At 42.3% G+C, this 26,779-nt stretch overlaps 1 protein-coding gene across 6 annotated transcripts in view; it reads right to left on the bottom strand.

Moving 5' to 3' along the window:
• CAMTA1 (calmodulin binding transcription activator 1) overlaps nt 1–26,779 on the bottom strand; it is an 851,919-nt gene that overhangs the window by 800,849 nt on the left and 24,291 nt on the right. For 4 of the 6 annotated variants that reach the window (XM_042949355.1, XM_042949357.1, XM_042949359.1 and 1 more), the window contains 2 exons: nt 22,132–22,201; nt 16,990–17,108 (listed from right to left, as the gene is read on the bottom strand). In XM_042949355.1, coding sequence (XP_042805289.1) covers nt 16,990–17,108; nt 22,132–22,201 — 189 coding nt within the window. Of the gene's footprint in view, nt 1–16,989; nt 17,109–22,131; nt 22,202–26,520; nt 26,690–26,779 lie in introns of those variants that run through there. The other 2 variants (XM_042949356.1, XM_042949361.1) reach the window with 2 other exon arrangements.

Raw genomic sequence — 26,779 nt, 5'->3', positions numbered from 1 at the left:
TGGGCACACACAAGCCAAGAGATAGGTAGGGTTCACTGGGAACAGGGATTTGTCCAGTTGGGTGTGATAGCAGGAGAGAAGGGCAGGAAAGTTAAGGGCATCTGTAGGAGAGTGACTATGGACTATGGAGTATGGAGTTTGAGCTGGATGGGAAAACAAGAAGGGAAAAGAGGACACACGCAGATAAGGTGCAGGGAAGGCCCCTCGGAGGAGGGCGTGTGAGCGGCACGAAGGTCACACGCTAGGGAAGTGAGGGGAACTGTGGGCAGCTGTGGGTGAGGAGAGGAGCTCTGCCAACGGCAGGAAATGCTGGCCCGCTGGCAAGTGACCACGGACGGTCCACCAGCTGGCTGGCAAGTGACCTCCGAGGGCCCCAGAAGAGTGGAGCACATAAACTCAGTGCCTTGCCTCCTGGAAATGACAGCTTTGGATGCACCTGTCAGTTATGAGATGGGTCGTCTAGAACGCAAGCTCCACAAGGCAGGGATCCGTTCGGTTCATGCCTATTGTGCCCAGATCCTAGCATTCCATAAATACCGCTGTGTATGACTGTTTTAAAACGCAATGAAGTGAAGGAAAAACCGAGGCAGGAAAGGGCTGAGCTCTGTGCCGTATGCAGGACGCACTCTCCACCGTGGCACCGAGTTGTGGCCAGACCACAGCAGGTCCCCAGGGAATAAAAGGCAGATGTTCTACCTGGACTTCAGAGACCTGGCCAACCACCGACAGGATGGTGACAGCATGTGACAAGGTGGTGGGTGGGGACCCTGTAGTGGCTGCTGGCAAAAGTTCTGTCCACGGACCTGGGGGCATCCAGATGAGTCATCAGTACACTCTGCTTTATTGTAAATAACCATGTCAATTCTTTCTCTGGGTATCTCCAACTCTATAAACTGTTTCTTGGTCGTGCTCTAGGTTCCTGGCTCAGGGAACCCATTCCAGCTGACACTAGACTCGGCCCCTTCCTTAGAGGTCTTCCCTGAATCTCTGCACCGAAGACGGCCCCCACTTCACTCTCCTGGCGCTGGGCTCTGTGCTTGCCTTGTAAAATGAACCACAACTCCCTTTCCTTCGCAGCAAAACTCCCACCAAGAGTCACTAACACTTGCAGCCCCCACATCCTCACCCATTTGCCCTGAGTCCTCCCATTCCATCGGGCCTCGGTGCCCACCACGCTGCTGAAACCACTCGTCGGGGTTACTAAGAGCCTCCAGGGGCCCAAACCCAATGGTGACTTCATCCTCATTTTACTCAACTTCTCAGTGGCCTCTGATTATACCCTCTGCAGTAGGAAGATTAGTGGTCCAGCAAAGATAGCCACATCCTAATCCCCAGAACCTGGAAATATGTTGTGTGAACATGGCAAAGTTGCAGGTGGAATTAAGAATTAAGACTGCTAATCAGCTGAGCTTAAAAACCGGGAGATTATCCTGAATTATCCGATGGAACCAATGTAATCATTAGAGTCCCTAAAACTGGAAGCAGGACGCAGGGGAGGTCAGAGTCAGAGAGAGGCGCATGGCAACGGAAGCAGGGTCAGAGACACGCTAGGTTGATGGCTCCGAAGACGGAGGAAGGGGCCACAGCCAAGGAATGTGAGCGGCCTCTAGAAAGTAGATCAGGCCAGGAAACAGATTCTCCTCTAGCACCTACAGAAGGGAGCGCAACCCTGTCTCCACCTCGATTTTAGCCCAGTGAGCCCAGCGGCGAACGTCTGACCTACAGAACTCTAAGATAATAAAGGTGGGCTGTTTTAAGCTGCCAAGTTTGTGGTAATTTGTTACAGCAGCAAAAAGGAAACTGCTACACCCTCCTTGAAACCCATTCTTCCCAGGGCTTCCGCCGCACACTTGTGTGGTTTCGCCGCACACTTGTGTGGTTTCACGACTCCGCCGGCTCTGCTGCCTCCCGCTCCACTCAGGGCTTATCTCGTCCCTTCTCCTAAATATCGTTTGCCCCCAGGGGGATCTCATCTAGTCTAATGGCTCTCCAATTTGTATCTCCAGACAGGACTCCTCTCTCTCACTCCCAGACACATGCCACTTCAGGGTCTGACAGCCATCGCAGAATCAATACGTCCAGCCCTACCCTCCCTTCACCTCCGTCTCCTTTGTCTCTGTTATGAACACCAGCAAGGAGGCCACACACTGGCGATCGTTCTCGACTTCTCCTTTCTCCTACCTCCTATGTCCAGTCCCACGAGTCCTAACACCTCCACCTCCAAAACGCATCCCACTTTTCAACCTATCCTCTTCCCAAGATCACCAGTTATTACGACAGCCTCCTCACTGGTCTCTCTGCTTCCCCTGTTGGCCACAGGGCAGCCAGAGAAACACTTTGAAAATAAAAAAAAATCCATATTATGTCACTCACTTCCCGAGAGCTTATCCTCCAGTGACTTACTGTTACTCTTAAAATAAAATTCCAAGTCTTTCTGCCTACCAGACACTGAGAGCTAGCCCCTGCCTACCCTATCTCACCTTCCAGAGGCTCACTCTGCTCCAGCCAGGAGGTCTTTTTTATTGTTCCTCAAACCAAATGCATTTCTGCCTCCGGGCCTTGCTACTCCCTGTGTCTAAAACATTCTTCTCCTAGGTCCTCAAGCAGCAAGCCCTCTTTTATCATTCGGGTCTCAGTTCAAAGGTCACTTCCTAACAAAGTCAAACCGCCACTGGGGAGCCTGGGTGGCTCAGTCGGCTGGGCGTCTGACTCTTGGTTTCGGCTCAGGTCACGATCTCACGGTTCGTGAGCTCAAGCCCCACATCATGCTCTGTGCTGACAGTGCAAGCCTGCTTGGGATTCTATCTCTCCCTCTCTTTCTGCCCCTCCCCACCCCCCAAAATTAAATAAACTTTAAAAAAATTAAAAAAAAAAAAAAAGGGGGAAAGAAAGTCAAACCACCCAAGTAAAGTACTCATACCTCAGTATCCTGCTGTATTTTCTTCTAGGCACTCTCTGAAATTCTTATCTACTTGTCTACTTGGGCATTGCCTTTCCTTCTAAACTCCATGAGAACACTAACTTATCTGTCTGTTATCCTCATCATCTTCAACCAGTGCATGGCACACATGAGGCCCTCAAAAACATTGCTAAGCATAAATGAGAGCATAAAATGCAATGGAATACTACTATGCAGTCAGTAAATATGATGCTGTGGATCACTGTCAAAGTCCTAAGATACATACAACATAGCAAGAAAAAGCCAGATTACAAAACTACATACACAGTATATCTATTCTGAGTTAATAAATATAATATACAGCTACATCAGCACAGAAAAATGTCTGAGGAGACATCTATCAAAAAGTCAACTGTTTCTTTTCTTTTCTTTGCTTTGCTTTTTTAATATTTATTTATTGGGAAAGTGCATGCAGGGGAGGGGCAGAGAGAGGAGGACAGAGGATGTGAAGCAGGCTGTGCGTTGACAGGCTGACAGCAGTGAGCCTGACGTGGGGCTCAAGCTCACGGACCACGAGATCATGACCTGAGCCGAAGTTGGACGCTCAACCGACCGAGCCGTCCAGGTGCCCCCAAAAATCAACTGTTTCTTCCGGATGGTAGACTTTGGGGAGATCTGCCCACCTTTCTAACTGTGCCACGTGCTGTGGGAACCGACGGCAGGGAGGTGGTGGTGAGTGGGTTGTCCCTCTCTCCAGTTTCATTTTCCATAAGGCAAGAGCGACTCCACAAAGCAGAGACTTGGCTTCCCACCTCAACCCTGCTCCCACCCTGGACAGGAGTGACTTATCTCACTGCTGAGTTTGAGATAAAGAACTGAGTGTGCCTGCCTTACTCCTTCCTTCCATGGGTTTGGGAACTGGAGCTCGCACACAGGCAGCACACTTTCTGCTCTTCTCTTCCATGTCAGAACTTTTTCAGGGGTAACTCCCATGGATGTGTTTGTCACTACCAATCAGCAATAGCAGCCCAGGCTGGATAGTTCAGAGACGAAGTATAAACCGTGTCAGTTGGTCACTGAACACCCACGATGTGCCACGCGCTGTTTTAAACTCTTTGGATCCAGTAAACAGGGCAGAGGAAGACTCCCATCCGCCTAGACCTTATAGTCTAGCAGGGGCAGCCGGACAACACACAATAAGAAGTGAATTATACAGTCTATGAGACGATGTTACATGCTAATTCTAGAACACTTAGGTCTCATACCATCTTCATTCGCAAAACAAAAAATACATAATCACCCCACGGCAGGTTCTCTGAATTGCTTGAGAAATTGATCGTTAAAAATTACGGGAAAATGCATAAATACAAAAATTGTGATTAATAATGACTAAAGCATCTAACAAAACTAATTCTTAAAACAATTAGAGTTAGGAAGTCGAAATGTTGTTCAACAGCACAAAAATAAAGTAAAATTCTAGCATTCTAGCATTCACATTAACAACTGTCTTCTGATGCCAGGAAAGGTGTGCTGTCGCTACATGGTTTAAACACAGGAAAAATGGGAAATGACTCTACTCTGACCTCAATTTTATAGATCCTGCTTAATTTCAAGCTTTTTTAATGTATCCTTTCTCAGAAATGGGAAGCAAATGGCACTGTCCCTTTCAAACCTTTCTTAACGTTTAAAAAGGTAAATATATTTAAGTGTTTTTTCCCCTGCTCTTTCTGAGAAAACAGCTTTTGAAGCCCTTTCTAAATAAGAACGCAGCTTCCAACAGGATAGCTTTCTTCTTGGCCAGCTTCTCTGAATTCGTCCTGTCCGGGACCAGGAACGTGAAAAGGGTGTGGCCTCTCTCACTCTGTCCTTAACCTTCTGTTGGGACTTTCCCCCTTTCCTGAAGTGCTACCCACCCTTTCTTTAAAAGGGAACTACTTCACGCATGAGTTACACACAGAATAATGGTCCCTCTTTTTCCAAAGGCTTTTGGTCACTGAAGACCCACTATGTGCCACTGTTTTAAGTTCTATGGATCCATCAGTAAACAGGACAGGTGTCTGCTCTGCAGATGTTAGGCCTTTTGAAAAACCCTAGAACTAATAAGCAATTATACAAAGTCTACCACCTTCCTATATACCAGTAATGAACAAGAGGAATTTGAATTTTAAAATACAATATTAGCACCTCCTCCCCCCAAAAGTGAAACAACTATGCATGAATCCAACAAAATACATACTAGGTCTGTATGAAAAAAACTATAAAACTCTGATGAATAAAATCAAATAATTATGTAAATAAACGGAGACATAGTCCATATACACAGATACGGAGACTTGTTTTCAAGATGTCCATTCTTTTAAACTTGATCTACAGATCCAATGTAATCCCAATCTAAATCCCAGCAACAAAATGATTCTAAAGTTTATACAGAGAGGCAAAAGACCCAGAATAGCCAAGTCAATACTGAAGGACAAGATCAAAGTCAGGGTGGGTGGTGCCTGGGTGGCTCCAACGGTTAAGTGTCCAGATTCTTGATTTTAGCTCAGGTCATGATCTCGTGAGATCAAGCCCCACATTGGGCTCTGCACTCAGAGCAAGGAGCCTGCTTAGGATTCTCCCTCTCCCTCTCTTTCTCTGCCTCTCACCCGCTCATCCTGTCTCTCTCAAAATAAACAAACTTAAAAAAAAAAACACAAAAAACAGTGTGGTATTGCCAAAATAGACAAATCAATGTAAACAGAGAACCCAGAAATAGACCCACATGAATACAGTCAACTCATCTTTGACAAAAGAGCAAAAGCAATACAATGGAGCAAAGATAGTCTTTTCAACAAATGGTGTTGGCTCGTAGGTGGAATTTAAGGAACAAAACAGATGAACATAGGGGAAGGGAAGGAAAAACAAAGTAAGATAAAAAAGAGAGGGAGGCAAACCAAAGAGTCTCTTAATTACAGAGACAAACTGAGGGTCGACGGAGGAAAGGGGGGGGGGGGGTGGAGGTGGGCTACATGGGTGACGGATGGGCATTAGGAGAGCACTTATTGGGATGAGCACTGGGTGTCATATGTAAGAGATGAATCATTAATTCTACTCCTGAAACCAATACTACACTATGTTAACTAACACGAATTTAAATTAAAAATAAAAAAATAAAAGATAAATAATTTTTTAAAAAGGCAAATGGTGTTGGAACTGGACATCCACATGCAAAAAAAAAAGAATCTAGATCATACATCCTTCACAAAAAATCAAGTAAAGTGATTCCAGACCTAAATGTGAAATGCAAAACTATAAAACCCCTAGAAAATAACACAGGAGAAAACCTTGATGCCCTTGGGCATAGCGTTACTACACCAAAGGCACGATCCACCAGGACCCATGAAAGAAGTAACTGTTAAGCTGGACTTAAAAAAAATTGAAATCTTTGTCCTGTGAAAGACAAAGTCAAGAGAACGACTGGGAGAAAATATTTGCAAAAGCACATCTCATAAAGGATAACTCTCCGAAATATACAGAGAATTCGTAGCACTCAACAGTAAGAAAGCAAACAACCTGATTAAAAAATGGGCTAAAAATTTTTAACAGACCAAAGAAGAGATATAGATGACAAACAAGCATATGAAAAGATGCTCCATGTATCAGTCATCAGGGAAATGCAAATTAAAACAAGGAGATACCTTTACACACCTATTAGAACAGCCGAAATCCAGAACACCAACACCACCAAATGCCGGAAAGACAAAGAACAACAGGAGCTCTCAGTGTTGCTGGGAATGCCAACAGGACAGGCACTTTGGAAGACAGTTTGACAGTCTCTCATAAAACTAATCATACTCTTACCATAGGACCCAGCCACCACACTCCAAGGAGTTGAAAACTTATGTCCACACAAAACCCTGCGGATGTTTATACCAGCTTTATTCACAATTGCCAAAACTTAGAAGCAACTAAGATGGCCTTTAGTACATCAACAGACAAACCATGGTCCATCCAGACAGTGGAATATTAGTCATCACTAAAAAGAAATGAGCTACCAAGCCATGAAATGACATTTTCACACCAAGAGTGCACCATAATGGGAACGAGGGACTCTGGGTGATGATGGTATGTCAGTTGTAAGAGAGGTACCACTCTGGTGGGGGGCACTGGTAGTTGGGGAGGCTATTCATGTTTGCGGGCAGGGGTTGTTACATGAGAAAACTCCCTGTGCCTTCCTCTCAATCTGCTATGAACCTGAAACTGCTCTAAAAAAATTTAAACCTTAATTTAAAAACATTTTTTTTCATAACAGAAAAGGTAGAATGGGTGGCCTGGGTTCAAGGGCTCCTGTTGCAACATCTCTGGTGGCCATGCCCTCCATCATAAGCTCCCTCTGACTTCAAGCACAAGAGGCTCTACTTTCTAGACCAGGTCAAGCTACCTCTCAGCTTCCTGTTTTCTTGGACATGGAACCTTCTCTTTTTTTCCCCAGAAACTCCTTGGGAATCCAAAAAGAATGAACTCAAGGTTAAGAACTCAGAATTCCACCTAGATGTGCACATGCACCCCTGCTCAGTCCTGCCCAACTCCCCAGAGCCGTAGCCCCTTTCCCCTCTCCTCCTTTCTCCCCAGGTATAAACAACAGGTTGGTTGAGTTTCACATTTATTTCAACTCTACACCCTTCACCAGACCAGAGAACACACAAGCACGAAAGCATATGAGAAAGCCTCAAGAAATCCACACATCCTGCCCATAATACTCTCCCCTACAGAGAAAACACTCTCCCAAACACAAATGTATCTTCATCACATCCACCCCAGCCCATCTGTGGTTTCTCAGCCATCTAGAAAGGATTTCTTTGTGTGTTTTTTTTTTCCTTTTTTTCCAGCTTTCTAAAAGCATTAAAATTGGAAAACTTAGGTTATATTTTAGGAACTTCTCTTAAAATCTTCAACAGAACTTCATAATCACCAAGAATACAGAATTTATCATTAGAAACATTTGGTAGGTAGTATTAAAAAGACTGGACGGTGGACAGACAGGTAGGTAAGTAGGTGTTATGAGATTCAGCTTTAGGGATCTGCTGTTTCCAGCTATTTGGGCCAAATGGAGATGGGAAAGAAAGAGAGTGGAGATGATCCTTCAAGCTACCTCTTCAGAACAAGGTCACAAAAATTAGAATATGCCTCCACATAACTCCTACGGCCACCCGTACTTTTTTTTTTTTTTTTAGTTTATTTGTTTATTTTGAGAGAGAGTGCAAGTGGGGAAGGGGCAGAGAGAGAGTGGGGGAGACAGAGAATCCCAAGTAGGCTCCATACCACCAACACAGAGCCCGGTACAGGGCTCGAACCCACAAACCACGAGGTCATGACCTGAGCCAAAGTCAGATGCTTAACCGAAAGTCAGATGCTTAACCGACGGAGCCGCTCAGGCCCCCCTGACCAGCTGTACTTCAAAAGGGCTTCCTATGTTATATAGGAAGATATTAACAGACGCTTTAGATAAATACCAAAACACAAACTGCATTCTCTTACTTCTAGGTACAAGAGAAAAAGATTCTAGAAAGCTCAATTGTATCCCATGAAGCCAAAGTACACCAAAATATATCTGAGTGGTATAAGGGCAGCAGAGCTGGGACTCAAGGCAAGTGAAATTAATCAGAATACACTTCTAGGGGGCTGAGATTCTTCATCTAGGTTAAGTTTCTACCCTGAACTTGTTAGAAATGCACATTCTTAAGCCCCACCCCGAACCTACTGGAGCAGAAACTGGGGGTGGAGCCAAGCAATCTGTGTTTTTAACAAGCCCCCCAGGTGATTCTGATGCCAGCTCAGCTTGAATACCACGGAGCTAAAAAGAATGCCCACCTCTCCATGTATCCTTCCCTTTTCCATCTCAGCTGTTTTCCAGCAGGACTCAGCTTCCCTTATGGGAAGTCATCCCACCTTATGGGAAGTCATCACCATTACTACATAGCACCGGGCAGTTTATCCCCATGAGACCCACTGCTGGGAGTGCACAGAGTATACAGAGTTTCAATGCAACTGAAAACTCTACTCAAGCCCTCTTCTTCCCTCAGAAAAACATGGCCCCAACTGGATCCTCACTGGTACTTGAACATTCTAAAAACAATCTCAGGAAACAGCTCTGTGTTAAGACCTGTGCAAAAGGACAATCTATTCAAATTTCAGCTCCAGTGCCAGACAGGTATCAAAGCTTGGGAGGAGATACCAAAGAAGAACCTTGAGGGTGCGCCTCCACTAAGTCCAGGGAGATGGAAAACCCCTAAGCTGTTGGGGTGATGAAAATGTTACAGAATTACATGGTGGTGACTGTTGCACAACTGTGTATATACTATACTAAAAACCTCTGAACCAGGGCGCCTGGGTGGCTCAGTCAGTTAAGTGTCCGGCTCTTGATTTTGCCTCAGGTCATGATCTCAGGGTTTGTGAGATGGAGCCCCGTGTTGGTCTCTGTGCTGACAGCGCAGAACCTGCTTGGCATTCTCTCTCTCTCCCTCTCTCTGCCCCTCCCCAGCTTGCGTGCATGCACGTGTGTGCGTAAGTGCACATTCTCCCTCTCAAAATAAATAAAAACATTTTAAATGTTTTTTTTTTGTTTGTTTGTTTTTTTATTCATTTTTGAGACAGAGAGAGACAGAGCATGAGCAGGGGAGGGGCAGACAGAGAGGGAGACACAGAATCCACAGCAGGCTCCAGGCTCCGAGCTGTCAGCACAGAGCCCGACACGGGGCTCGAACTCACAGATTGTGAGATCATGACCCGAGCTAAAGCCGGACACCCAACCAACTGAGCCACCCAGGTGCCCCAAAACATTTTAAAAAATAAGTTAAAAAAGTAAAAGTCACTGAACCATATGTTTTAAAAATAAAGGATGATTAACAGTAAAAAATAAATAAACACATACCCCAGCTGGACCCAAGCCTGCCTTAAACGTCCTCCACTCCCAAACAACTCTGAAAGCAACAGTGACTGAGCCTCCAAAACTGGAGAACTGGGCTTGCAACATATCCTAGAAGGTGACTTAGCACGTTCGTGAAGACTGAATAGAGGCCAAGCAGGTGGCTCACCCAGCACTCAGCTGACAGGTGGCAGAGTCAAGACTAGACTAGATAGAACCAGTTCCTGACTGTCAGTTCTGTACCCTTTCCAGGTATCAGTGGTCCTTGAGTTCACTACGAAAGTTTTCATTCCACATCTTAATTTAATATAACCTGAAAAAAATAAAACCTAAAAACCAATTTTTCTGGGGCGCCTGGGTGGCTCAGTCGGTTAAGCGTCCGACTTCGGCTCAGGTCATGATCTCGCGGTTTGTGAGTTCAAGCCCCACATCGGGCTCTGTGCTGACAGCTCAGAGCCTGGAGCCTGCTTCCGATTCTGTGTCTCGCTCTCTCTCTGCCCCTCCCCTGCTCACGCTTTGTCTCTCTCTGTCTCAAAAATAAATTAAGAAACATTACCAAAAAAATCTCGGGGCGCCTGGGTGGCTCAGTCGGTTAAGCATCCGACTTTGGCTCAGGTCATGATCTTGCGGTTTGCGAGTTCAAGTCCCGCGTCGGGCTCTGTGCTGACAGTTCAGAGCCTGGAGCCTGCTTCAGATTCTGTGTTTCCTCCTCTCTCTGCCCCTCCCCTGCTCATGCTCTGTCTCTCTCTGTCTCAAAAATAAATAAAACATTAAAAAAAAAAAATCTTTCTACCACACAGATCCACTGCTCAAGTTCGTGGTCTATGATTACAACTGCCTGGGTAGCCATTTAAGATGTTCTCAGGCTAATGAGAAAAAGCAGAAGTGAACTTCAGACTAAATCATGTATTTGTACCAAGGCCTAACAAGAGACTTCTAGAAATGCTTGCTGAGCAAAAATCAGTTTCTAAATAGTTCAACGGAGAGAGGGATGGGGTCACTGCAGGGCACATGATAGTGCCACGTGCCAAATTCAAAAGACCCTGCCTGAGAACACTCACTCTTACATTCATGTTGCAAGAGACTTTGTGTGTGTGTGTGTACATATGTGTATATATATACGTATATATACATATATATATATATACGTATATATATATACACACACACATATGTATATATATGAGTTTTGTATCTGCATAAGAACTCCAAGAGTTCACAAATTTATACTGAGTTTTTTGCGTTTCTACCCATTTCATTCATTCAACAAATATTTATTGTACAGACTATGAGCCAAGTATTCTCCTAAATGCTACATTTTGAAATCATATTATATAATAAAATCATTTGGATGAAAACTAAGGTAGGTCTGCAGGAATTTCCTTCCTTTAAAAAAAACTTCTTTAACATCTTGTCCAAATATCATAAACATTACTCTAACTCTCTGCATGGAAGAGCTGCTTCTCCTGCCGTTCCTCAGAGCCAAACCCGCCTGCTTTGACCTCTCCTCACCTGTCGTGCCCCACCGATGTGGAAGGACATCTGCCCCCAGCATTTCAGTACATCCAATCTCCCTCTGCTACTCCCAATGCTAAACTGATACAGGCTGTCTGATTTGCACGCTCATTTGGATTCTGGTATCCATTCATCTCACCTCATACTACTAAATTAAACAGAGAAATTATAGTTAGCCCAACTGCTACAAAATTGTCACATTTAATTTGACATCTGATGCCATACATTGTATTCAAAATTCAATGGCTTCCCTCTTAAAACTTCACTCTCTGTCATGGTCACATCTGCACTTGCCTATCTGCATATTAACCAGGAGGGCCCTGCCTGGCCTCAGAGAATAACCTGAGAACATCTGAACTGTTCTCACAGCCAAAAGCTACACAAAACAAAGGCCAAGCTCAGGTTAACTAGCTTTCTGATCGATCAATACCTCACTCACTTTCCTAAGGCTAATGCTTTTCCTTTGAGCTCCCATCATGGAAGTCTGAAGGGTGCTCAATGATCCCCCCCCCAAAATGTGGATCTATGTTTCAAAAAGACAACATATATATTCACTAGGAAAACCAATCATTGCAAAAATTACAGCCCTAAATGTATGATTCTATAAGGTATACAAAAGAAAAATTAAAATACAAAAAATACTCAAGAATATATGCGAACACAAAAAAAATGAGCAAAGGAATTTTGAAAAGGTGGCTTCTAATTAAAACAAAACAACTGAAATGAAGTAGAAGATCATAAACCTCAGTCTTAAAGCCCATTTTCCTGACCTGAATATAAAAAATTGAAAGAAACAAAAAATACTCAGGACTTAAAAGTGTCATTCTCTCCCTATAAAGGGACCCTCAGGTTCCTTGGCCTGAGTTAGAATGCACCAGTCTGTAGCTATAGGCTCTCTACAGACATTTTAGGATTAAAGAAGACGCATTTTATATGAAGATCTCTGAAGCTACCACCAACTAAAAAACCTTCGATGCAACTTTAAGATCAGTACAAACTAGAACTCTACTTTGCTTACTCTAGAGAAACTCTGCATTAGAGGAAAAACAAAAGAAAGAGCATTAATAGTTCAAAAATAGTAGCAAGCAAAAGCGGTTTGAACATTTAAGGAGAACATTCTCATTATAAAAGGTTTGTTGGTGTGGCATTAGTTTGGCTTTGGAAGAATGCCATCTGAAATCCAGATCCAGCGACGGGCGGCGGGGTCGGGGGGGGGGGGGATGCAGTAGTTATATTTTAAGTCAAACAGCTAATTAATGACTAAACAAAAGAAATTTCAGTCTGGACAACATACACAGAGTACTAATATGTGTAATTACGAATAGTCATTTGTGCAATCAGAAAGTTACATTAGCATAATTATTTCTGGCTCTGGGCCTTAAAAATATTAACTTAAAATGTAGAAACCTTATAATAGCGCACCTAATGAAGATGTGAATACCAAAACTGATTACGAAAAAAGAGCTGGTTCTTTAACAAATTTGCTCTGTTTAAATGCATTCCTTCTCTCCTGCCCTGGATATAAAAATCAAACCTAACCCTCAAGTTACACACAGATTCAAAATTTCTACTTCTAATATTTTTTTCCATTATCCGGAGCCTACATATTAATATTCATTAAGAATCAAAACTACTTCCCTAGGAAAGGGGTGCTATTTAAAAAAAAAACAAAAAAAACTTCATACAAACACACATTGAGTTTATATATAATACTTAAAGATGTAAGTAAAGAAAGAAGCCAAACAATTTTATAAAACAAGAAGATTAGAAGTCACTAAACAGCTCGCAAGATCTTGAGAAAGTCTATTTGAAATTATTCTTTGGGACCCAACTGTAGACAGAACAGGCTCTGAAAGCAGGCTGCAAGGTTAAATTCCCAAGTCCACCACTCTTGGGCACATTACTTAACATCTCTGTGGCTCAAATCTCCTCATCGATACCATAAGGATAACCACATAACCGGCCTCACAGGATGAATTCAAGGAGTAAATGCGATGATTCACATCAAGGACCCGCCAGTGCCTCGCACACGATAGATGCTGGCTCAATGCTGGTTGCCATAATTACTGCCACCATCATCATCATCATCATCATCATCCCTCCTCTGTCACCTGCAAGAACCTGAGCAAAGGGTGTGTGTGGCTGAGAAAGCATAGTCCAAAACTGATTTGCTTTTAGACACAACATTTGTTTTGCAATCGTAAGTAACATTCAAGAAGGGCAGGAGCTTTTACCTATTCCAATGCAGTAAGAAAGGTTAAAGTAGCTTAGTTGGACCTCCCTACCTTCTGGTAGTCTTCCTTTTTAGTGACTTTCACTTCACAAATATTTGCACATGAACCCACAAGATGAATCCTATGTTAACTCTTTTTACTCCAAAAGTAAATTACAGAATGGATTTGCCAAGTACACTAATGTGGTTAAGAGTTATGGGTCTTTGATTAAAAGCCAAGACAACACACAATAGAATGAACATTCCTACGAATTGGTAAACAATATACAAGAAATTAAGCTCGGAGAGAGATGGGCCCTTGCAAGTGTGCTATCTTGACCAAATTAGTCAACCACTTTTTACCAACATACCCTCAACGGTAAAAGGAAATACTGCGTATCTTGTAATGTTATTATACGGCTTAGAAATAATTACACACGGTGCCAGCCACCAGCAAGGAAACACAGGCTCGATAAATGGCAACATCTGAATGGGCACAACCTTACTCTCCCTCTCGCAACAAATACACAGCACACAGTACAGAAGTTGGGTTTGCTCAAATAATCACCAATATTGCAACACCGACGTGAGTAAAGGAATCTCTCAAAAGTACGGAGGAGTCCCATCACGCCCAGGACGTGCACTGCACACACCCAGCAGAGAGCAAGCGCGGGTGACAGAGACACCTGGTACAGGCAACTCCGGCCACCAGGCTGCCGTGCACACGGGCCGCGCAGGGACTTGGAAAACAGGGATCGGCCACGCTCTCCGCCACTCTCCCTCCCTCCAGCCTCTCCCAGTGGGGGCGCTTCATCCCAGGCAAGGGGGATCTAAAGCAGTTTTTGTACAATACCACTCCTAAATACAAGCTTCTTCACGGAGTCCTCCACCAAAACACAGCAACCTATTCCAACCCCAGAGGGAAACGGGCCCCTGCTAATGGCAGGATGGCTACACTTTATGAGCGACTCGAGAGGCCCCACGGGCAATTCTGACTAAGCGTGCCTCTGCCGTACACAGGGCCTACAGCCCCAATGAGAGTCAAGTCCACAAAGTACACCTCCATCGGGTCCAGTGTCAGCGTGCAGGCTGGCAGGCTGAAGAGCATGGGGAAATGCCAGTACCCAGCTAAATCAAAGAAGGAAGTGCTTTAACACTAGTACTGACTGTTTTGTTCCTATCAGCTAAGCCAGTTAAAAAAAAAAAAAAAAAAGGCAGGTTACCATCCCCACATAACACTGCAGAATCAAGGACTCCTAAGACTTCAGCTGTCACTCCAAGATTCCCCTATTTTTCCCAAAGCCAAAAATAAACAAGAAAGAAAGCCAATGTCCTCTGCATTGAAATGAAATATGGGCCAACCTTTACAGTCCGTTCTCTCGTAAGAGTGTTTGTCGGTGTTGAGCTGACACAGAACTGAGAGAACAATGGGTCACGAGGGAAGAGAGTGCGCGCCTTGACCCCTGTGGGCTGAGCCACCCCTGCTGCCTCCAGCCACCCTTGGGACCACGCTTTGTTCACTGGTGTTTTTAGCAGCAGTGACAGCGTGCGTGAACCATCCACGGGTCTCAGAGCCCCCAGGTGTATGTTTCGCCAGAGAGGGGACCATGGTCTCCCCACTAGACGCGGACTTTCACAACACTGTGGTCTCCGAGGAGCAATGGGGGCCGGCGTCCTAGAAGGAAATACAGAAGAGCTCTGTATTTTCCTTTTAAGCTCATCCTCGACAAAAATTGTTTGTTAGGTATTTTATAACGGATCTGAAGTAAGAGTCGAGTGGAATGTGTCAACCACCGGAGGTAAATAAACATGAAAGTGAAGGCCTGTGCACAGATCCAGTCTACCAAGTGGGCTTCGACTACCGTGACTCCACCTTCAGAAGACCCTTAAGACCACGAATTTTAATTAAGCACTTGCTGGCTCTGGTTTCAAATATAATTTCAAAACGTAATTAAAAATAAATTGCCAATTTCACGTAAAACGTAATATGGAAGAAATACATACCGATTACATGTTTTATTTCATTTCTAAATAAACTGGAGATAATGTATAATGGCATGGTAGCAGATCCATGTTGCAGGGAAAACTAAGAAACATACTGAGGTTTTAAATAATTCATGACCTAGTTATGACCTACTGAACAGTTCCCAAATCATACTATTTTGTTTAGAGAGTAATGATCTATGATTAAGACTAATTTTCAGCATATTTACTTCGTTTTCACGTTTACAATAGTTAATCAATGACTGGTTAAAACAACAGGCCTCTAAACTGGCTAATGTTTGTCAAGGTAACAGTATTCTGTCTAAGGGGGAAATATAATTTATGCAAATAATCAAAATATACGTACCTCAAAAGAAATTTAAAATCAGTGGAGACAAGGAAACAAAGCTATGAGGGTCTAGCGAGTATTTAAATCTGTAAACTGGAGTAAGTAGAGAGACTCTCACCCACAGAACCTCTTAAAACTCAAAACTAAAAGCACTCTAGGTCAAGAAGTTAGAGCAAAATAATCTTGCAAAAATAAGGTAAACAGGCAGCACTATTTGTCTTATGTCTTTTAACAAAACCGAGAGCCCAATACAGAGGGTGCGTATTTAACTTAACTTGGAAGTGAACGCCGAACCAGCAACACAACCTGACTTAGAACAAGGTTGGAAAACGAGTAATCACAGCCATCTGAATCAAAGGAACAGAATTCCCAAACTGACGGACACATACCCAGCTCTCATCCAGTAACAACGAATGGGTATTACCCTGCCTAAATTGAAATACTCGGATTTCAAAATAAGAAAGATGACAAAGGGATCCATGCCTAATATCAAGACTCCCAGACAAGATTCACCAAAAAAAGAAACCTCATCCGAGAAGATCCTTTCATTCATTCTCCTTTACCAAATCTTCTAATTGGATGCCAAATATACAATCTACCATACGGCCTCCGTTCTCAATAAGAATTCCTATCATTAAGGTAAACCCATTAATTCTCCATGCAAACCCTTCATCACAGAGGACTGGGAGCTGTTTTGCTAATAAGAAACCTGCCCTTCCCACAGAAACTTCACATTGTCAAGACACTGCATGTTCTATGGAACACTGGGGCTGTATCTTTATTAACTCATGACAACATAAGAACTAGTGTTTAACTGAGATGCAAGCAGAGTTAACCACCAAATGCAAAAGCCGCCAAAATGCAAGAAAACACAAACACAGTAGCTCGTGCTACCTTACTTAGTAAGTCAGCGTGCACGTTATATTTTTCAACACAAGCCAAGCAGATTAGAGACCGTTCAAGAAACATGTTGGTTTCTGTTAAACCCAGATAAAATAGTCTTCTCATTTACAACTTCCTAGTTCAGTATTTTGATTTTAAAGCTAATAAAAAGTAGTACTATGCAAAATGACCTAACAATTGTGCCCTTAATATAATTATACCCCTAAAAATAGAAATTTATCTACCTCATTAGTGTTCCAACGGTGCCTCTCTTTGGGTAAACTTGAACATTTCGGCAGACATTCAAGCAGCTTTTTCGGTAAAAAGATTTTTACATGACTACTATTGCTGTTCCCATGATCATCTATAAAGAAGAAAACAATAGATTCAGAGAAAATAATAGAGAAAATCTCCTTTTAAGTATACTGGCAAGGTCAGAAATGGCAGCTTAGTTTGGTCACCGTGAGACCAAGAGCACCATCCCTCTTGGTTAGCAACGCTCATTTACACACTGATCAGATAGGTGGCAGCAGGGATCTGGTCAAGAGGCTCTAACGTAAGATCGAGCTTTTGCTCCGTGACAAGCGAAGAACAGGGAATATCCCAGCAGCTGCCCATAACCAGAACATTACTTTTAAAGGTTCTCCCACCAGGTTTCCATGAAGTACATCCAAATTGCAAAAGGAGTTAACCTCACAAAACCCTGAAAACTTCTACTAACCAGTTGAAAAAGTTTTAAGTGTTTTAGGGAAGAGGAATTAGAATAAAATATGACTATTTTATTCATAAACTAATACTACTTCATCCCCTTGAATACAAATGAGACTTATCCTTTCAAAAGCAAATTACAAATCTTATCAACATAAACACTCTAAGCTACAGTTAGCTACCTAGGTAAATACAGAGACTGGCCCTTCTAGCCTAAATCTGGAAACATACCATCTTAATTAACTTGATTTACATATACATATCTATTTAATTAATGTCTTTCATCAAAAAGTAACTCTTCTAAATCAGTGATAGAAAAGTTCATTACTTTCAGACAAGACGGTATGTCTATCTGATAATCAGTCTCCCGGATACTTTATAGAAGAGATCATTTCCTTTATGTATTATTTCATTCATTCATTCATTCATTCATTCATTCACAGATCATTTCTTGTTTCATTCCCGTAACAAAAGTCTCTTCGCCTGGCTCAAAATTTCTTGCCCATTCTGGCACATTTAGGTCAAAGTTTCAAATTACCCAGTCTGGTTTCTGTTTTTTGTTTTTTGTTTTTTTAATGCAAAATGGAAGCCCCAATATCCAAAGAGTGCAATGCATAACCAGGTACTAGGAGCAATACATTAAAATACTAAAGACTGAATTTGCTCCAGAAAGTCATAGTTAAAATAACGTATTCTGATACTAAATGGTATAAACTGAACTCCAAATCAAGAGTCCAGAATTCTGACCCAGTTCTGCTACTTTCTAATTGTGTGACCTTGGGTAAGTTACTTAATATCATCGGTTTTCTAAATCAAGGAGAATTAAGTAATCTCCAATTCTCCTCCAGGCATAAATCCCTAGGAAATTTACTGTCATTCAATAAATTTAAATGCCTTCCAACTAAAAAACTTTATATAGGCATACAGGAACTAGTTAATAATATTAAAAGTGAAATACAACAATATATTTTTCCAGTCATTTCCCGTAATTCTGTTTAGCATAGCCTATTTTTTGAACACGTCAAAACCATAAAAGAATAAAAAACTCTCCACCGTCACAATAAGATCCTCTCCAAACATTTTTCATCTGATTAAGACATTTCTTCTCAAGGAAAAGATCTTAACAGAAAAATATTGGGCACAGAAAGAATTTGAAAAAATTTACTACATCACATGGAAATATTTTAAAGGGAGGAACTTAAGAGAATTTTAGCGTGCTAAATCTTTTTTGGTCCATGAACTACACAACCAATTGAATTATAATGCCCAATCCTCTATTTCTATAAGCAGTATAAAAGCTTGAAAAACTTAAAAGCTGACGGCTTTTAAGAATCCAAAATTTTAAGAGCAAAATAAAATTAAACTTTAAAAAAATCTTGCTATGAAATCAGAAAGCGAAGTGTTCGACTGAGAGGATGTTCATAGAAAGTTCTGTATTAATTACCCACTATAAACCGGTGTAATGCTATGCATGCTCCCTGCACTTCATCCTCCCGAGGGAGGCACCACGGGCCATAAAACTTTAAAGCGCAGAATACCAAATCACATGAGCCTTCACCTCCCTTCTCTCTTCCCCTAAAGTGGTTTTATTCTCGTTTTCTAAAAAAATCTCCCATGATGTGTACAATTCTGAAAGCAGAAGTGAAATTCTAAAATCTATACTCAATTCAAATAGTCCCCATTTATCGGATGCCTTTTATGCAAACAGTACTACCCTCAGTGCTCAATCAGCAGGCTTACTCTGAACTGTATGGGACTAGTCGTATCTCTGAGAAAACTATTATTTAAAGGATAATTCTGAACAATAATGAACATAGTATTAAACCCCGGCTTCTATTTTTATGTTTGTGATCACAACCTGATGTTACTTATCTATTCTTTTAAGTCTCCTTGAGGGACTCAGCTGTCCTGTGGCTATAAAACATATGAGTGTGTGTGTGTGTGTGTGTGTGTGTGTGTGTGTGTGCACGCTCCTACCTATGTGTATACATATGCATGTACACACAGACAGGTGTGTGCTGCTGCCTGCGTGTACATGTGTGTCCATCCACACATATAGGTATACACACGTATGTGTGCATACACGTGGGATGAGAGAAAAGAGATACTCTTCTCAACAGCACAACTAACTGCCACAGAAGACGCTTCTGTCTTCCACTCTGATACCAAATCAGGCAGCGGTGAATCGGCCCAAAGGCTTTTAAAGAGGAAAAGAAGAATGGCTGTGTAAGCACTGTCTCAATCACGATTCCAAATATAGCATTTTATGGGGATGTGCAGCCATGGGTTCAAAAGGAAGAGGAGTATGACAGGCCAATGGGTTCCCCTTAATCAGTTTTTAAACTGTGCTATTTCCAGAATTTTAGGTTCATGCCGAATATAAATTGGATGTTTTTTAGAAACACAACAATGGGTAAATTTTCCCACTGTGCATTATGAAGATGGCAATTTTAATACTGGGTAAAGAATATTAGGAACTCATATTTTCAAATTTCGTTTTTTCCGGTTAGAGTGTGATGAAGAGTAACTGCTTTTACAGGAAAAGAACGGCTCACGTGGCTAAACTGTATAACTGTGTTTTTCAATTAAAAGCGGCTTTTTAGTGTGTTTGGAATGCCTATGCAGGATACAATAATTAGATAAATACATGTGCCAGTTTTCAAATCTCCATGTCAGTACTAAGACTGTAACAGAATCTTGAGTTAACGGTAAAAGTAAGGTTTACACCGGTTTCAGCTCCATCTCAGCATTTAATCCAAATCGTTAAACTTTGACACTGCAAAATGGAAGTGTCAACCAAATACGGTACAACATTTCATTATCATTATCTGGCAAAATATGCGTGTATGATATATGACTTCGCAAAATAATTTTCTAACCTACTTCACAATAAAAATAACTAGTGAAGCTCTTGAAATTGACAGATGATGTGCCTGGCTGACAGCTATAATTCTAGAGAGTGAACCATCTTTTCCAGACAACCTTCAAATATTTTCCAAACAATAATTTTAGAGGCACAGTATAATTTAACTAAAACTCTCTAAAATGTGCGAAAATGCTCATTCGCTTAATTAGGCAAAAAGTGGAATTCTTGTTTTCATGTTTTATTTCTAAAAGCTCAAAGTCACATCACCAAATCCTTTCCAAAGATATGTATTTGAACTCTCTCCTTGGAACACATTTTGGCTTCTGCAAGGGAAATTGTAACTACATTAACTCTAACCTGGAAATGATAACATCCATTTTATTTTGATTCATAATTAATAAAAATTAAATAATTTTGGTGAATAATTATGAACACAGTTATTCAATCAAGTTGATTATGATTAATCTCTCAACCTCTAGACCAAACTGTTCAAAATTAGTTGGTATAACAGTGAACCCAATTCCTAAATCTTATTGGGAATATATTTGATCAACAACTTGGAGTGGTAAAATTAAAAGGAAGCTCTACAATGTTTCTGTTCTGCTCTAATTATTATGTGCTTAGATTTAATTAGTAGGAAAGGAACTGATTCCGGAAAACATAAGCACATATTGTTATATTCAAGTCAGCACAGCGCTCACAGTAGCAAATACCACCGTTAGTAACCTAAGACCTTCAAATCATTACTCATCCAAAATAAATATTAATTAAGCACCAATGTGCTTAATTATGTGCCAAGCATCGGTATGATATCTCTCTAAAAGAAATTCTCCAAAATGAACTGAACTCAGTTGTAATTATCCAAAAGACTTTCTAAAGTTGAAAAAGAACAATAAAGTTTTGTTTTGTTTTGTTTTGTTTTGAAGAAAACATACCTAATGTTGCTATTTAACAACCCCATTCCTCTTCTTCGAGTGTGTGATCATCACATCTTACCCTTTCTTTTTTTAGGCGGCCCAGATTTACCCTCTCCCTGTCAATCACACTACCAAAATCTCTGGTCCAGGTTTAGGTCAACTCCTAACTCGGGTTCAATAAACTTCTCACTATTCAGCTGCATTTACATTTTCCATTTAAAAATATGCGAACGGAGGCCGATAAAGTGGGAGCACAGGAGGTTTGCAATCGACTGCTTCAATTTGGGTTCTGGGGCATTCTCTCCTGCTTCATTCCATTCCATTTCATTTCATTTCAATTTGAGCTACATGTGATCAAATAAACTTATTTTCTACTATTTATTCAGAAGTAAACATTTGTGGGACTCTACGTCAGAAAGAATTTTACATTGTGTTCTCTCATTTAATTTCCACAATGACCCACCAGGGCATAATTACTCCCATTTTCCAGATGAAGAACCCGAGGTTCAGATTAGCTTGCCCAGGAGCCGCAGCTAGTAAGTGACTCAGTGTGGCTTTTCCCACAGTAGCACACGGCTACTCGAAGTCACGGGAAATGGACACTAGAATTCTAAAACTGTTGTATTAGTATCTAACATTTGCAGAGTGTTTTGAATTTCCCATGTGATTAAACCCTTTGCCTTTTTGAACCCCCACAGAAACTTTACGAAGGGAGTACTGTTTTGCTACCCCCAGAAGGATTAAGTAACTCATCTAAGATCACACAGCAAGTTAAAGGCAGAACCCAGGTCTCCCGAGGCCTGGTCACAGGCTATTTCCACTGCACTACAAGGATGGAATCACTCTCACTGCCAAGCCCACCCCTTCCTGTAAGTCAAAAGCTTTTCGAATCCTACCTTCTAGAGGTGGCACGGTGTTGAGAACACAGTAGGTGCTAGTTCCGCAGAATACACTTTGGGAAACGCTCTAAGGAAACAGAAAATAAAATGTAAAACTAATCTTTGAAAAAGATATATACTGGCTCTTCTGTGATATTCCTGCCAAAGATGCAAAACCTGAATCTAATCATGAGGAAACATCAAACAAATCCAAATTGAGGAACATTCCACAAAATGACTGGCCTGTAATCTTCAAGAGTGTCAAGGTCATAGAGTCAGAAAGGACTGAGAACTGTTCTGTAGCAAAGGGGTCTGAGGAGACAACACAGTATGGACCAGGGTTCGGACTGGACCTTTCTCTACAAAGGTCACTGCAGGGTCACCTGGCACAGCTGCAGGAGCATCTGAGGATCAGAGGGTAGAAATGTCCCAGTGTTAATTTCCTGATTTTGATCACTACATAGTGGTTACAGAGGAGAATGCGCTCATTTGCAGAAAATACAGAAGCAAGTATTTGAGGATGATGAAACGCATCAGCAACTTATTCTCACACAGTTCAGGGGGAAAAGAGCTCTTTTGCACTACACCTGCAATTTTTCTGTAGGCTTAAGAGTGTTTCAAAATTTAAATTACACGTGTGTAAAAAAAGATACAGGCTGGTGAGCACACACTATGTGTATAATTTTTTTAATAGGGACCATATGTGCTGCACAGACAGGAAACGTTTGCTAAGAAGAACCAATGCCATATTCGTTTTGCAGCTACAATGCGAACCATCTCCCAACAGTGAGCCCGACCCCCAACTCATTTGGAAGGACCTAAGGAGTCCAACTAACAGTGTGGCAGGTGCAGTGAGTCAGGAGGAAGTTGGAAGACCAGGTCTCTGCTCTCAGGCTGCTTCATGTAGATAAAATTACAGTTTTCATGTAAGAAAAACTATATAACAGTAACTTTTTGAAAAGGAAAAAATTTCTGTGAGTCTTGCCAGTCAATTATTTCGGCCCTAAAAATATCCTTCTTCAGTTACAGTATTAAATAAGTTTTTAGATTATTCATCCTGCATTATAAACCACATATTTATATACTTAGAAAACCAAGGACAGTTTATAAGTTCAGCAACCACCCTTAACATTTTATATTTAAAATGTGAAAAGCTCAGTTCTCTCACTTACCAGCTACCCTTGGGAAAGTAAACTAACATCTGCATGACCTCATCACAAAGGGCAGTGACGGAGCCTCTCACCTCTCTCGCAGGGTTGCCCGGGAAACTTACACGGGGTGATGCGTACAAAAGTGCTTTAAATTCAAAACTACGACACAAATATGAAGCGCTATTGTTTCTGTGTTTAGTAAGAATAATCTGTAACAATGTTAACACTTTCTAAGAACTGACCAGTTGCCTGAATTGTGGGGGGGCCAAAGAGAGCGTTGAAATCTGACTAAACTTGACCTCTATGAATTTTCAATTTCTCTCCTTATACCAATGATCAAATGCTTCACCAGAGATGAGGTCTTTCTCCACAGTGTGACTGCTAGCAAACAGAATAAGCATCAGCTCCCTACTTTACTGTTTCTAGAAAATTCTCGATCCAGGACTTTTACCGTCCCTTCCTCTGTTTGATTTAATCAACAATGGTACCTACTGATTAGCAACCTGTGGTAACACAGGGATTCTCCCCATACACTATCAACTAAGCTCAGAATTCACGCATCCTTTGGAAAAACCAACATTCATCTCTTCCCGCGACTGTGACTGTGGAACTACGGGGCATTATAAGGAGTGGCTGATGTAAAAGCCAGCAGCAGTCTGACTTCGAGTAACGTCTGCAAGAGCCGCCAGCCACAGCCTTCTAACCACATAACGCAACCTCTCATCTTAATGTCGTTTCAGAACGGAAACTTGAAATTTTATGATGTTAAAAAGAATGCCTTACATTCAAAGCTTAACATTTTCTGGCTTCCCGTTACCAAAAACAGATAGTATAAGTTTACACTTAAAAAGACATCTTAACAACGGTCTGAGTGTCAAAAGATCCAAAAATTACTAACGTACAGTGGGATGCGCTAATGAATGGCTTCATAAAAAAGGGCTTTTACATGCACCTAACTTCAAAGTTCGACAATAGGTAAATGAGCAGTAAAATGTACCAAATAACTAATAAGAAAAATTAAACACTAAAAAAGGAAAAAGTAACAGAAATACCACGAACAGTCAACCATGATTTCTCCTCAGCACTGGCATAATGAAGTCTTAATAGTTAACCAGAAAAGAAACTCCTTCACAAACACTGAGAGTGAAATCAAGTCATTCTATCCTCAAAAACGCTGGGTGCTCAAGGGAAAGAAGCTAAATCACAAGAAAACTTCCATGAGCAATGGCTACCTGACACTGAAGACCCACAGGCCAGACTCCAGGCGAGGCACTTTCATTCCACGGACCCTTACAAGGATTTCTAAAGCCTGTTCACAGCACAAAGCCAGAGGTGGCTCTGGGAGGAAGGAGCACCAGTCTGAGGGTCTGACTGTATCCCAGTCCCACAAACTGCTGAGGTCCAACGCAAACAGCTGGCCTCTCTGTCCCCAGGACAATGCTCTACGTGCAAAACCACAAGTTCAAGGGCAGACAGATCTGGGTCCAAGTCCGCCCTCAGCTGCCCGTCTCCATGCTGCCCTTCCTGGCTGACTCCAGCTCAACCGTCAAGAAGCCTTCCAATGACCGAGTTAGGCAGCCTTGCCGGTGCCATCCGAGCAGCCCACGTTTCCCTCTCTGTAACTCCTTCTACTTGTTCTACAATTATTAAAGGAGCACCTAATGTGTACCAGACATGGTCCTAGGAGCTGGGACCTAGCAGTGAACAAGACAGACAAAGACAAAGGTCCTACCCTTGTGGGGTACCAGCCCGTGGGGGAAGGGGGGGAGGGGGGGTAGTGGGGTAAATGTCATGGGTATAAAATGGATGGTGTGCTACAGTGAGAAATCAGGTAGGGAAAACACCATTTCTGAACGTGCATCCACACGTGGAGTACAAGGCCTCCTTGACTGAAGCATCAAGAAAGCTGGCTTCTCTCAACAACCAGATGAGCGGCTCTTAGCATGACTGCATGTCGGTAGTCCAGGGAGAGTTTCTGAATGCTGATACACAGGCTGTAACCCTGACCAGGTTACGTTGGAACATGTAGGGCTGGGACCTAGGCATCAGTATTTTCTGAAGGTTCCCAAGTGATCCCAAGATGTATGCAAGGATGGGAACCACTGAGATAAACCAGCAATGTGACTCTGGGCAACTCGCTACTTTAATCAGCTTCCTCAGGAGCAAAAAGGGGGTTGACCTTCAACAGAGCATCTCCAACTCTAACGTGCACGCAGGTCACCTGAGGGCCTTGTTAAAATGCAGGTTCTGATTCACAGGTCTGAGTGTGGCCCTGTGACACTGTGCTTCTAAGAGGCCCCCAGGCAATGCCCATGCCATGATTCAGGGCCATACCTTGAGTATCAGGAAGCAGATGGTCTAAAAGATCAGCAATTGGCTTGAAAAGATCCTTCCAGTCCTAACGTTCCTCCAGAATTCTATGAATTCCCAACAGACTAAAAAAGCATGCCTGTCTGTTAACACAAACTATAATAAAAAACCATTCCAGTAAATCCAAGCAAGACAATTAAAAGAAACTACAGGGATAGTGTCCGGCATCTCCAGAAGTACCCAAGAGGGGAGACACAGAAGCTCTATAAAATGTACTCCCTGACTTCAGAAAGTACTCTATCAAGTTGCAGATGATACTAAAAAAATGTAATGAAAAAATAATACATGATTTATTAAGGGCTAAAATGAGCAGATGGTGGCAGTACAGAAACTCAGTAACTCTCTGTGTACCAAGCACAAGGTCTTTGGAGGCATGGGCTCCCTTGAGAGAACCTAGGTCAGGGTGTGACACATACTTTTTGGATGCTGGAATAAATTAAGCAAAATGCTATATAAGAAGTGATTACAGGCTTTTGAACAGAGAAGTTGCATGATGAAAACTGTATTTAAAGTTCTTTGAAATAAGGACTCAGAATATTTAAGTCTCCATAGAGTCCCTTTAAAGCCAGCTGAGGCCCCACACAGCTCATTAAATCAAAGGAGAGAGGCCACACTGAACGCAATAAACCACTTGCATCAATTAGAAACGATACATTAAAAAACTTTTGCCACATATTTTAGCATGACTCACATCGATTCTGCAAATTAGCTGGTCATTTCACATAACATGACATACAAGTAATGGAAAGGAAAGCGGAGTCCGAAGTTCTCAGCACCTTTGCTCAACTCACCAGTGTTGCCTAGCGTTCCAGGCAGTACGCCTAGATCAGTTAGGGAGGCTACTCAGAGCAAACTGTACCATGGCTCAAAGACTATAAATATTTACTTCTTGCTGGTGTAAAGTCCAAAACGGGTGTTCCTGATCAGTAGAGGGCTCCCCTACCAGCGGCGGCTCTGGCACCCGGGCTCCTTCCATCCCGCGGCAGGCGCCCTCCCAGGTCACTGGGCTCTTCTGCCTCAGCCAGCAAAGAGGGCAAGCGCCCGGATGACCATGCCTGGAGGGTTTTACGGGCCAGGCCTGGAAGTGGCACACTTCCCTGCTCTCGTTCCATTGGCTAGACTTGGCCACAAAGCCACGCCTAATT

This window comes from Panthera leo, chromosome C1, assembly GCF_018350215.1.
Source record: "Panthera leo isolate Ple1 chromosome C1, P.leo_Ple1_pat1.1, whole genome shotgun sequence".
In the NCBI taxonomy this organism is placed as follows: domain Eukaryota; kingdom Metazoa; phylum Chordata; class Mammalia; order Carnivora; family Felidae; genus Panthera; species Panthera leo.
Note: the sequence above shows the minus strand (reverse complement) of the source record. Positions and strands in the feature narration are given on the sequence as shown.